The following is a 14,093-nucleotide window of genomic DNA, read 5'->3' as shown; positions in this document are numbered from 1 at the left end:
TAATGGTAGGTGTTTGAAATGGAAATAATAGAATATGGAAATAATAAAGTGTTTAAGATTGATTCATCAGCCAGGAAGGATGACAGTTTATTTTATATACATTTCTATTCTAGAAATAGACTAAGGGTTACTGTCTCTGCGCAATGGCTCCATCTTTCTTTTCACCAGTATTTTAAAGAATGTCAACACAGTGACACCTTCCTGACCTGTGCATCTCTCTTACAGGTGCTGAAAGGGCATGATGATCACGTGATCACATGCTTGCAGTTCTGTGGGAACCGGATAGTCAGTGGTTCTGATGACAACACTTTAAAAGTCTGGTCAGCAGTCACAGGCAAAGTACGTTTACTTTTTTCTGCTTTTCATAAAGTTACCATTTTGAGTTTATCTCCCTAAGCATCGACCAGTAAATGGATTCATTTTCAGTCCTCATATTACAACAGCAAATATCAGGGCTTCTGGCTCAGCCTTTTCCCCCATGTTTGTGAAAGTTGCCTTGGCAGGATGATAATGGTGTTCCATGATAAGGATGTCATTCGCTGTTTCCTTCATTTAAATAGTTTATCCCTGTGATTTCAGTATTTTAGATATTTTCAGATTGATCTTTTTCTTGGCTCACTTTTTCCCATCCAAGATATACTTCATTTGTTTTAATGTCTTTCAGAAGTATGATAGACATTTATTATGCCTTATAAACTGCGTTGTTAATAAGCTACCAATAATTTAGAAGTTAAGATTATGTTAATCTAGAGTTAACCTCAGATCCTTGTGATGTGAAAGTTAAGCAAAGGAGGCGTTTAAATATGGCTTTGAAGCAGCCATCCAAGGAATAGATTTACTTCATACACTATTGTACATGAATGATTCTCTTGTAGTTATTTATTTTTATCTGTCATGAATTAAGTAATTGGCTACCTGTAAAGTCATAGAGAAAAAAATGTGAAAAAAATTCATGTTTAAAAAAAGTCTTTTACCATACTGCTTATTGGACAAGCATCTTGCAAATATTAGAAGTCAGATGTTAAAATTTTCAAAAGCAGCTTCATATTTCATGGCATAATATTAGTTTTGGATTCATTTCAGGGTTGTAATGTCTGTCCTTACTTGTTTAGTGGTGGCTGGGCCAGCTCCTAACTACCACCTTAGGGCAGATTCAGTGAGAGCCACACCCGAGTCTGTGGACCTCCTTTCATGTGTCTATTTCTGTCCAACAACCCAAGTTGTAGTTTCAGTCTTACTTCATCAAGGAGGCTGGCCAGGAGCTACAGCACGTTGCATTCCTCGTACATTTGCTCTCTGTCACGCTGTGTTTATATCATGTGATTCTTACATGAATTTCCGATCATATTTGCCTTCTACATATTTGTTCCTCAGTTTGTGTACACGTGTAAGTGCATATGCTACTGAATAAGCTAAACAAATAATAGTGATTGGACCATGTCATGATGATACACAAAATATTTTCTGATGATCAAATTCACTTAATAGTTTATTCCAGATTTTAATGATCTATTAAAATATTGCTTAAATAACTTTCTACCCAAAATTAATCATCTAAAGTGTTTTTCCAGTGTCTGAGAACATTAGTGGGACATACAGGAGGAGTCTGGTCATCACAGATGAGAGACAATATCATCATCAGTGGATCCACAGATCGGACTCTCAAAGTGTGGAATGCAGAGACTGGGGAGTGTATACACACCCTCTACGGGCATACGTCCACTGTGCGCTGTATGCATCTGCATGAAAAAAGGTACGGGAAAATCCCTGTTGTGCTTGGGACTCTGTCCTTCGCTCATGAACCATTACCGATACAGTGATACTGATTTTTTAAAGTAGATTTTAATGTTTGTAAACAAGGAGAGCCATTGTGTCTTGGCTTGGAGTTGCAGACTTGTCTTTGAATTTCTTTCATTTGATCTGTTGTGGGCTGCTTTCTTGAAACTCTTAGTAATCCTTTTTGTCTGATGATTCATCACCTTCAAACAAAAATCATTTTCTCTTCTTGATACTATATTTCCGCAAGTGGGACCCATTCAGGCACTCAGGCTTTCAAGCCTCTGAGTCCTGTTAATGACCTGCTCAACTCTTGTCGTAACCCCCAAATCTAGGCAAAAACAGCGCTCTGGGAGCATTCATTTCTCCCTTATTACCTGTCGTGGGAACTGTCGCCACAGCTTTCAGACCCGGGCGCAGTGAGGGAGCCCTCTAATTACGATGGCATCCCTGGCCTGTTCAGTGTTGGCAGCCAGCTGTTGTTGAGTTAAGGAAGAAATCCTCAATCCAGAATCCAATTTTCAAAATGATTTCAGCCAAACCAGACCGCTTGCCGTTTCCTTCTTAGTTCCTTCACTGTTGTTGCTCTTTTCTCCTCCCATCATGCCCTTCTGTTAAAACCTTGTCTTCCTATTGACGTGCCTTCACTGTACCTCTGCTAAACAAATGTGTTTTCTACTTCATTTGTTAATGATATAGAAAGGCTCTTCACAGTAGGACCTTCTAGAATCCTCTTGCACTCTTACACCTTTAGTTCTTTACCAAAAACCATCGAGTAGTCAGAACTTCACCATAGATCTGTAATGTGTGAGCAAGAGTACCTTTCCCTTGGGATTTGAGTGTGCTTTAAAAGGTGAGCCATGTGGCTTTGAGACCTACAGAGTATGGGTGTCAGGAAACCTGGTGATTCAGTCACAGTCATGTTGTGGCTTAACTCTCATGCTTTAGTGTTCTGTGCTCCCGTGTGGAAACTATGACACTTTCTCTCTTCGGAATGACGGAAGTTGAATTTTCAACTTTGTTTTGTAGTCCAGAGATAATTGCATTATTTGTATTACTGTGGTTTCCAGAAGAGTATAACTTTAATAATGATGGGCTAGGGGTTTCTGTTGCTTCACAGATGTCTTTAATACATCTGTGTATTTTAACAGTCCCATTGCCTAGTATTTGTAAATTTAAGCGTTAACAACATAAGCAACATTTGTTTGAAAAATACCTAAAACTAGTTAATTTTACCAGAATATGTCATAGGAACAGTCTGTTGGTTTTTAAACCCCAAATTCTGATTCGAAAATGTTTTGCTGTAAAATTTTATTGACTGTTCGACCTAATCACAAAGGTAATATGTGTTCCTAATTGAAAATTGGGAAAATGACAACTTGAAGAAGATACTTAAGTTGTTTTAAGTAATAACTGCCCCCTTCCCGCCTTACACATGTGCCCACATTGTCGGAATCATGTTTATATATTGACAACCACCTTCTTTTTTTAGTACAGTACAGTACAGTAGCTCTCAAACTCTGTTCCACAGGAGCTCACAGGTTGAGGGGATACCTCAGGGACTGAGCACTTGTTCAGCATGGGCAGTGCACTGAATTCCATTCCCAGCACTGCAAGGACAACAAAGTCACAGAACCTCATGGAGCTACAAGCAAAGTCCACATGTCAGAGAAGCAGCCTTCTGGGTGGGACTATAGGCACCCCCCCCCCACCTCCAGTCTCCACCACAATCACTCCGTAGTGTGTTTCATTTCAAAGTTTACATAGGACTTCTTGAGAAAACAAGAAAAATGGAGGGGGAAGCTTTAAATGCTCAAGAAAAAAGGAGGGGAGAGCTTTAAAAACCACTGGCTTCATCTCTGTTGCTCATGCTGCTGAAAGTTACTTTGTACATTTATTCTCTCTTCCCCTACAGAGTTGTCAGTGGTTCTCGAGATGCCACGCTTAGGGTTTGGGATATCGAGACTGGCCAGTGTTTACATGTCTTGATGGGTCATGTGGCAGCAGTCCGCTGCGTTCAGTACGATGGCAGGAGGGTCGTTAGCGGAGCATATGATTTCATGGTGAAGGTGTGGGATCCTGAGACTGAGACCTGTCTGCACACGCTGCAGGGCCACACCAATCGGGTCTATTCCTTACAGGTAAGCGAGCATGCCTCTCCTGTCCCGGAGAAGCTCTGGCCGTGAGTCACACACTTGTGTCTTTCTGATGATCACTGTCACATTGCTGATCCAGTTCATCCAGAACAGTGAATCCACTCAATCCACTCATTGTTGGCACTTGGAAATGGATGTGAAGAAGCCCTGAATTTCAGAATCACTTAAATGGTTTAATGATTTCAATTTCTGTGATTTCAATTTTCTCTATAAAATACAAATATTTGTCTTGGCACCTGAGACTTCGGGGCTCTTGGTTTGCTATGTTAATTAATAAACAGTCTCATAAGAGATTCACCTGGACTTCAATAAATTTAGCAGAGGATTAATTTGGCCACAAGCTCCAGTTCACCTTGATAGCTGGAAGTTGATGGGCCATGTAATTGTGGTTCCAGCCCTGCTTAGTGTGGAGGCAGAGCCCGTCTACAGGAAGCCGTTGCGCTGTCCCAGGCCCACTGATGTGTCTGCTTAAGGACGTGGATCCGACAAACCTGACTCTGTTTACATTTGAACCTGATACCCACCAATAGATTGTCATATTTAAAGATCATTAAGAAGACTAATAGATTTATAAATTGGGTTTAGTTTATTTCCTGAAAGGCAGCCTATTCAATTTCTTAAAAATATATCCCACTAATTACATAGTTTATTTGCTAGCTACTGTCCTTTAATGATCAGCAAATTAGTACATAATCCCAATGCTGACTTTGCTGTTCTGAGAGTATTTCTTAATATATAGGATACTGTCCATGTCATTAAATATTGATGTATAATAAAGTTGTTAAATTAGAAAAGGTTGAAGGAAAGGGAATTGGCTGCAGTTGCTTTGATGTTTGGTGATATGCTCAGAACCTTAATAAACTGTAATCTTAAATTACTCAGAAAAGAGTATATACATATATATATATATATATAATCTTCTGGGAATTGATAGATGCTGATTGGCTTTTACTTAGCTGGAAAGCTGGAGGAGATGTTGCATGCTTTGGTTTTGTAACCATAATTTTGGCACATATCCTAATTAGCGTTGGATTCTTGTAAATGAAACTTTCATTTTACATACTGTTGTTAGTGGGAACTTAGCCTTTGAACATCATGCAAGTTATCTTGAGCCCTTTTCATGCTCAGGTGCTGATAAGCACACCCTTTTATCACAAGCTGTTGTCATTAGTTTCAGCTTCTTATGGAGAAGTAGCCAAACGGCAGTCCTCACTGAACCATCCTGGTATAAGCTGTTGGGTGGAAGCAGATGATTGGAAAATAATGGTATTTCAGGCTTTTGAGGTGGTTTTTTGTTTGCTTTTGTTTCATTTCCTTTTTGTTTCTGCATCTAGTTTGAAGCTACTGGGCATAGAAAATTCACATTTCTGATAGAAATGTCTTAACCACGTGCATTGTAAAGTTGCCTGGTGGCATGCGCTTTATCCTAGGCCCTCATATTTTTCCTGGTGTTAGTCTGTTGCCATATTTGCCTTTATATTGGGACTAAGGTCAATAATTGATAAGAAGTATATCCATTCTTCTATTCTAATAAGTTGTGTCTCTTGTAGTTTGATGGCATCCATGTGGTGAGTGGCTCTCTTGATACATCAATCCGAGTTTGGGACGTGGAGACAGGGAATTGCATACACACATTAACAGGGCACCAGTCGTTAACAAGTGGAATGGAACTCAAAGACAATATTCTTGTCTCTGGGAATGCAGATTCTACAGTTAAAATCTGGGATATCAAAACAGGACAGTGTTTACAGACATTGCAAGGTAAGAATTGGCCCATCTTCAGTTGTATTCATTAAAACTTTATTGTTACTCAAGAGGGAAATCTGGGTGGAGCTTTCACATCAGAAAGGGCTAACCTTATACAAAGTGCCTCCCCCAGGTAAGTCTGTGAGCATTTCCACTCTGACCTGTGGAACCAGGCTGCCTTGAGAAAAATTGCAAGTTGCATTTTTAATACAAATTTACTTATATCCCTATGTGTCCCTTCTACTTGTTCCTTCTGTTCCTGCATGTTCAGTTGAGTCTGTGTCACCCTAAACAACTTGAGAAAAAAGATCTTGGCTGTTTCACAGAAGCAGCATAGCCATTTACTTTGAATTTAAGAATGTCATAGAAAATCGTCTTGGCCACAACTGAGCCCCCTGCTTAACTGGGATGGAAAGGAATAGTAGTGTCCTCCGACACACACAAAAAGATACATGTGAGAATCATTACTATTAACTGAGACACAACAGCATTGACTTAGCGATTGTCCTTCCCCGCTCTTTTTCATATTGGGAATCAAACTCAGGACCTTGTGCTTGCCAGGCAGGCGATTGCCTTTTCTTGGTCTCTCCCCTCAGTTTTTTAGTGAGGCCAAGTGGTGGGCACCTCTGCACTGTTCATTCCTTGGCTTAACCTCAGAGTTTGAGGTAGTGTCCATTAGCTTTCTCTTTGGCTGGTTGGCACAGAGGGGCAGGGTAATGGATCTCTTACCCTCCCCTGTCCACCTCAGAGTCCAGGTGGCTGTGCTGTCTTTATTGCTGTGGGAAGCTCTTGTTCATGCGACCAGAAAAGCAAATGTGTGCCTGGTAGTTCACCAGGCTTCCTGGAAGATGACTATTGAGAGTTAACATTCCAGTTACAAATAGCTACCAGATTTTCTGACATCCTTGCTGATCCTAAAATACTCAGCACAGGGTTTCTAAATATGCAGCATTTTAAATGTTGCATTTATTGTATGTTTTAATGTGCAAGGCTACAAATTACAATATAACTAACTCATAGCCACAATTCTTAACCAGTAATTAAGTTCCTTTGGTTTTGTCTAGGTCCCAACAAGCATCAGAGTGCTGTGACCTGTTTACAGTTCAACAAGAACTTTGTAATTACCAGCTCAGATGATGGAACTGTAAAACTATGGGACTTGAAAACGGGTGAATTTATTCGAAACCTAGTCACATTGGAAAGTGGGGGGAGTGGGGGAGTGGTGTGGCGGATCAGAGCCTCCAACACGAAGCTGGTGTGTGCAGTTGGGAGTCGGAATGGGACCGAGGAGACCAAGCTGCTGGTGCTGGACTTCGATGTGGACATGAAGTGAGGAACAAGAAAGGTGGATTCTGTCCAGATGTGTAGAGATGCACTCCCTGTCCTTCCCCCGTGGAAAAAACAAAAAAAGGAAAAAAAAAAAAAAAAAGAGAAAAGAAAATGAAAATGAAAAAAAAAAAAATCCCTTGTACTCAGTGGTGCAGGATGTTGGCTTGGGGCAACAGAATGAAAAGACCTACAGACTTAAGAAGGAAAGAGGAAGAGATGACAAACGTAACTGACAAGAGAGGGTCCGCTGTCTCTTCACCTGAAAGGCTTTACTTTTGACTGAGGGCAGCTTTGCAAAGTGAGACTTTCTAAATCAAACCAGGTGCAATTATTTCTTTATTTTCTTCAGTGGTCGTTGGGCAGTGTTAATGCTGAAACATCCTTGCAGATTCTGCTAGCCTGTTCTTTTTACCACTGTCACCTAGAAAGGAGCTGCATTAATATCAAAACAAATACTGGTTGACTTTCTAATTAGAGAGCATCTGCAACAAGTCTGAAGTGGAGAAGCTAAAAAAAAAAAAGGAAAAATTACTGTGAATTGTTTTTGTACAGTTATCATGAAAAGCTTTTTTTTTTTTTTGCCAACCATTGCCAATGTCAATCAATCACAGTATTAGCCTCTGTTAATCTATTTCCTGTTGCTTCCATATACACTCTTCAGTGCATATGTTGCTCAAAGGTGGCAAGTTGACCTGGGTTCTGTGAGTCCTGAGATGGATTTAACTCTTGATGCTGGTGCTAGAAGTAGGTCTTCAAATATGGGATTGTTGGCCCACCCCTGTACTGTACTCCCAGTGGCCAAACTTATTTATGCTGCTAAATGAAAGAAAGAAAAAAGCAAATTATTTTTTTTTATTTTTTTTTCTGCTGTGACGTTTTAGTCCCAGACTGAATTCCAAATTTGCTCTAGTTTGGTTACAGAAAAAAGACTTTTTGCCACTGAAACTTGAGCCATCTGTGCCTCTAAGAGGCTGAGCATGGAAAAGTTTCAGATAATAAAGAGTGAAGTTTGCCTGCAAGTAAAGAATTGAGAGTGTGTGCAAAGCTTATTTTCTTTTATCTGGGCAAAAAAAAAAAAAAATTAAAACACATTCCTTGGAACAGAGCTGTTACCGCCTGTTCTGTGGAGAAACTTTTCTTTTTGAGGGCTGTGGTGAATGGATGAACGTACATAGTAAAACTGACAAAATATTTTAAAACTATAGAAGACACAGATGAAAGTTGCTGGTCAGTCTTAGCATTTTGCAGTATTTGGGAAAACAACTGTTACAGTTTCCTCGCTCTGAGTAACTGAGAGACGGAGCGAGCCCGCCTCCGCCTCCGCAGCCCGCGGCCAGGCAGTTGGACGGTTCGCCTCATTCTCCAGGAGCCACAACTCCAGCTGAACTGTGAAAGTGGTTTAACACTGTAGCCTCGGTGGTCTTTCTTCCTCCTCCCGTTTATTTTTTTGTTGTTGTTGTTTTATTTATAGTCTGATTTAAAACAATCAGATTCCAGTTGGTTAATTTTAGTTATGTAACAGCCTGACATGATGGAGGAAAACAACCTTTAAAGGGATTGTGTCTATGGTTTGATTCACTTAGAAATTTTATTTTCTTATAACTTAAGTGCAATAAAATGTGTTTTTTCATGTTAGTATGCCTATTTCTTCCACCCAGGTAATACGATTTCACTATAAGTATTTAAGGTTTGTCTCTCATATTTAAGCTAGAAAAGTCTTGGTTTCTTCACATGCCCAGTGTTGGGACATGGAAATCAGTACTTCCACACCTGTTTGTAATGTTGCTGAAGCAAGGACAGTGTGCTGCGTATGTGAATTTTATTCATCTCCTAAAATTATATAGGGCATCACTGAATTTGTCCTGTAAATTCTTGGGCTATATGAACTCTGGTTCCCTCAGTCACCAAACTGTTGTGACAGTTACAATTGGAAGTCCTATACATGCTACATTGATCTAAGAATTCCTCACTGATGCTGTGCCTGCCACATGTTTGCTGCCCATTCTTCTCGAGCTGCAAGCAGCCCTAAGAAGTAGGTATTATCTGCATTTCAAAGACAGGCCAAAAAATTGTAGCTCAGATTGGTTAGGTTATTTACCAGTCAACCAAGATTCAGTGCCAGGGTTCCAATGCCTGTTTCTGAGGCCTAGATAATGCTGCTCTTCAGGACATCTTGAACTAAAGCAAGGTTTGGGGGTGAGGGAATGTCATTTGTGTAGTGCTTTCTGACTCTTCTGTTGCTATTTTAGTCAGTAAATCCAATAAAGGGGAGAAAATACAGTTAAGTTATTGAAACTATATACTTAATCCCTCAAATAGGGTGAGGGCAGAGAGGGAGAGGAGAGAGAGATCTACATCTGCAGTTACCAGGCTGTAGACCAGAATGTCCACGATGATGGAAGCGCACACTCCCTGGAGAATGAATGAGGCACTCGCAGTCCTGAAGCCTTTGTTCCTCTTTCACTTATCGGAACACCTGGGAGTGGGTCCCAAGAATCCGCCTCTGCATTCTCACCAGGAGAATTGCAGACTCAGACCTTTGAGAACCACTGCCTTAGATTCCATGCTAGTGCCTTTGGTTATTTAGTTGATTAGGCCTCAGCAAATTACAAGAACAGCAGGGAAAAGCGACACCGAAAGAAATGACTGAAAAGCTACATGATGAAAGACATGCGTCAGGCCCGGGTGCAGAAGGCACCACCTGGCCTGCCCTTTAGAACCCAGCCCAGCCCAGCCCAGCCTGAGCTGTGCCTGCTCTTCACACGGAGGACTCTCAGTTGGCCAGAAAAGTAGTGATTTTACTCATGTAATTGAGCTGGTGGATTTTTCATCATACTATATAAATGAGGCTTAACTAGAGTAGATTGATCAAATGTTCCACTTTTGGAATATTACAGAGAATAGAGGGAGTGTGCAGGCTTTGTAGGCAAATAGAATTCAAATTCCAGTTCTAGTAATGCTCAGTTGTTGGAAACTTTGGGTTTTGGGACCCCACGGTCCTCACCTTCTATATGCAGAGGATGCCCACCTGCAAGGTGACCGCGAGGATTCAGGGAAATGGTACAGAGCACAACAGGACACTGATGGCACGTTGCCTCCTGGAGACAGTAGCTACTGTTACGATTTTAAAGAAACAGACCTGGATCATTGTAACTTCCTGTATTTGAGAATGAGTGGGTGTGTTCATGACACATTCAGGTATGTAGTAAAATAACATGTATGTGTACCACATACTACATACAATCACTGTCCACACAGCAGCTTGCATTCTTCAGAGTGGTGTCACAGGGATGCACTTTTGAGTCTTAGAGACCTTGGGAGACAGACGAGTGGAGCACTTAACCATGGTTTTTGTATGTACCTAGGTGTTCATTAAATAATACTTAGGAATACGTGAGTAATCTTTATTATGGCAGATTTGTTCCTGAAAGAGAAAATGTTACCTCATTCTAAAGTAATTAAATCGAAGTAAAAACAGTTAAAATTACTGAGGGAACCCCACTTTGTAACCTCCTTCGTGAAGAAATCCAGCTTATGTAACTGTGCATTTTGAATCATCTTAACAGAATATAGGCAGGTTCCATATTTAGATGTTATGTGTTCTCAAAGATCACACATTCCTTGAAACTAAAGCTAAAATTAGGACACAAAAGTAACCCGTAAAAGCCTGTAGCAGGTGCTTGGTAAATATGGTTAGCACTGCAAAGGGAGTTGGCTGTCTCATTATTTCTTATTGGAGTTTGTCTATACTTTTGACACTTGGAAACCCCTTAGTGAGATTCAGTTACCACAGGTATTCCATTCATTCACAGCAACCAGTGCCTACCAAGTGGTTAAGTAAATATTTCAACCTACCTATTTAATTTCAAAAAAGTACCTGACATTTAATTATTTGTGTTAACTAGTTAAGATCGTTCCATCCTTTTCAAACTGTTCTCTTTGTCTGAATTGACTTGAGACCACCATGCCTCTCTTGTAACGTGAGGGAGGGGAGGTGTCACGAACAGCTCTGTGGGCCTGGCTGTGCCCCATGTTTTTGTACCCATTCTTTCCTCTGAGGGAAGGGAAAAGACCCTCCCTCCTCTGGAGCTCCTGGTCCACCTGGAGACCAGAAGCGAGCCAGCTTTCCCTCTACCTTTAGCACCAATAGATTCGCATGACCTTTGCTTGTTTCTGATTCCTTTCTTCCAGGAGGTGTTTGAAATCTTTCTCTGCAATCAGCAGTCCCCCTTAGACATAGCTTTATTCCTTTTCCTTCTGTTCACAGTCCCTCGCCCCCAGTAAGGATCAGGATTGTGCCCAGTCCTCCCTTAGGCTCCTCTGCCAGTAAGGAGCCCCCAGCCCAGCCCAGCCCAGCAGCTGGAGAACCTCCTGTTTTGCAGCACTGTTTAGAGAATTCTGATAGTAAAAATGGGTCAGTGTTGCTGATGGAGAAATGAATTTGAACAGATGCTTCTGACACAGGTTATTGCATTTTGAAAACTGTGTGCTTCCATATATGAAAAAATATTTGGAACTAGAACAGTCATTCCCTGACACTTTCTTCATCATCAAAATAGGAATGGGCCAATAAAGGGCCGAGGTTGGTGGCCAAGAACAGGCTTCCCCAGTGTTCTCCACGTGGAAGACCAGAGGCAGCTGCATCTGAAGAGAACGTGTGCATGTGCGTGTGTGCAGTAAGCAACTGCTTTGAAAAGTGGGTTACAATTTTGGATCTTGACATCTCCTGTTGTCCACTGACTGCTACGCATCAAGTCAGATCCAAAGCTGCTGCCCCAGGCCCATTTCCAGGAGCACCTCGTCATGCTCAGAATTGAACAAATAATCGTAGGCAGCGTGGTCTGGTACTGTTGACCAGCCAACCTGTCCTCCTCATCCTGAAGCCTGAGTGCTGGCCATAGAAGTGAAAGTCTTGCCAGCCTCCTCCATCCATTTGCCGCCTCTGCTAGGAGGAGAAAGGAAAGACTCTCAAGAGTTAAGTTCAGAGGTTCTTCAGGGAAAGGAAAAAAGCACCTGGAACAGAAAAGACTCAGAACTTACCTTTTCCCAAAGCATGAAGTATAAATTCTAGATCCAGTTCCTAAGGAGATGCTTTGCTGAGATGAAAGCTTGGCGACTTCCCAGTTTGTGATTGAGTATAAAAATAGCTGCGTTTCTATTTCAGATGATCAGATTCGCCCTAGGATTCTTAAGGACAAGGAGCCACTGTTTTGCCATTTCGTTCTTTCCATTGGAATGAGTACCGTGGCAAAACCTGTGCAGGCTGTTTGTCTTTGGGTTTTGTTTCGCTTCACCAATCATACTCTGCAAAGAAAAAATACTTTGAAATCACTCTTGCAAATCAAAGGTTCAACTATAATAGATCACAAAAATATATTGCTGATTTACCCTTCTCCCAGACATTCAAATTATAAAGGAAACATCAAACCATTCCTCACTCTCAGGTTACTAGCAAGACTTTTTAAACTTACATCTCTGCAGCCCATTAAGACTCTGCCACCCTTACTGAACACAGAGAAATAGCCATTCTGTTTAAGAATGCTTTCCATTCGTGTAAAGGGTGAGTAATTTGAATATACCCAGCAAGGACACAGTAAGGTAAAAAGGTAAGAATAAAACTGTGTGTTCCCAGGCTTGAGGAACCGGAAGCTTGCAAACTTAGAAAAACCCAAAACTTGAGATCCAAAAGTGGGCATTTGGAATAAGATAATAAAAGATTGCTGGAGCCATGGAAATGTATAACCTTTTCTTCTGAGAGCTCTTAAGGCAATTACCAGTTTTGTTTATTAGAAATGACTCAGGCTTTCTAGTACCAAAAAAAAAGACAGAAAAAGAAATGACTCAGTCAAATGTGGTGGTGCATACCGGTAATCCCAGCACTTGGGAGGCTGAGGCAGGAGGATCATTGGACGTTTCAAGGCCAGCCTTGACTACAGAATGAGTTCAAGAACAACCTGAACCACACAGTGAGACTGTCTTAAAAAACAGCAACAACAAAACAGTTCACATTGTAGCCTGGCTTCTTCCCACCTGGAATACTGCCAAGTTCCAACAACTTCTCTCCCAGAATCTGTTCATTGAGGGGGTCCTGAAGTTTAACTTCATTACATTCAACGTGAACCCACATTTGCTTCTCTCACTTTAGCCCCTCGTCATAAACATGGTATATGTTCTGAGAGCTGCGTGAGCTGGTGTATGTCAGGTGCTTCCCATAGCACCTGGTGCGGTGTGTTACAGGGTTGTAGTTGTTGCCATAATGAAGTGTGGCAGCTGGCTTCCCTGAACACTTACTAATACTGAGCATAGTTCTAATTGTTTTTAGATCATTTTTGTCATTTAATCTCAACTTTTTATAAATGTATCCATTTTATAGATAAGGAAATAGGATGTCAGCCAGTTCAAGAACACAGGAAGACTGGCGGCATGGGGTAGATGAAACCTACATGGAGAAACAGGTTGGAACCTGCGCGTTGGTGCTCCCATGAGCCCTGCATTGTAGGTAGGCTCATCTCTGCCTTGCCAAGATGAGAGCACGCCAGAAAACAATGTCTTTGGTCCGGACCTCAACCTCGGAGCCATAGCAGCAAACACAGGCTTAGATTTCAGCTGGGAAACCCTGGAGAACATGCAGGTGTAGATTGTAATTAGATTCAAGGGTACTAAACTGTCCTGCTTTTCCTTATTTCAGAAACCAAAACGGGGGATTTGCCTAAGAAGAAAGAGTTTACTCAGAGATCCTGGTAATGAAAATAGAGGAAAAGTGGGTTAGGTGTGTGTCACTGGTATCATTACTTACTTCTTACTTACTAACTTACTTACTTGGAGACAAGGTCTCACTGTGCAGCCCAGGCCTCTAACTTGTGATCCTCTTCCTCCAGCCTCCTGAGTGCTGGGATTAAGGTGTGTGCCACTGCGCCCGGCAAAATGTGCAGTATTAAAAGGAAGTCTTTTCAGATCATGGCAGGGCTGGAAGGAGGGGATAAAGCTGTTTCTAAAGAAGATAGAAGATGTATATTGTAGTTACATAAGATTTTAGAGTAAATTCACCATTAATGTGTCTGTGTTCCAAAGGCAGCCAGGCAAATG

The 14,093-nt window shown here is 41.3% G+C and overlaps 1 protein-coding gene across 5 annotated transcripts in view; it reads left to right on the top strand.

Moving 5' to 3' along the window:
- The window catches only part of Fbxw7 (F-box and WD repeat domain containing 7), a 160,279-nt gene extending 151,637 nt beyond the window's left edge, over positions 1-8,642 (top strand). For all 5 annotated transcript variants that reach the window (XM_013160326.3, XM_023560280.2, XM_003476930.5 and 2 more), the window contains 5 exons: positions 226-339; positions 1,572-1,753; positions 3,692-3,917; positions 5,483-5,693; positions 6,743-8,642. In XM_013160326.3, coding sequence (XP_013015780.1) covers positions 226-339; positions 1,572-1,753; positions 3,692-3,917; positions 5,483-5,693; positions 6,743-7,011 — 1,002 coding nt within the window. In that variant the 3' untranslated portion in view covers positions 7,012-8,642. The remainder of the gene's footprint in view (positions 1-225; positions 340-1,571; positions 1,754-3,691; positions 3,918-5,482; positions 5,694-6,742) is intronic.
- Positions 8,643-14,093: the final 5,451 nt, after the last annotated feature.

Source organism: Cavia porcellus, unplaced genomic scaffold, assembly GCF_034190915.1.
Source record: "Cavia porcellus strain 051 isolate PalLab524CR breed Dunkin Hartley unplaced genomic scaffold, mCavPor4.1 scaffold_14, whole genome shotgun sequence".
In the NCBI taxonomy this organism is placed as follows: domain Eukaryota; kingdom Metazoa; phylum Chordata; class Mammalia; order Rodentia; family Caviidae; genus Cavia; species Cavia porcellus.
The sequence above is the reverse complement of the archived record's forward strand: the minus strand, read 5'-3'. Positions and strand labels throughout refer to the sequence as shown.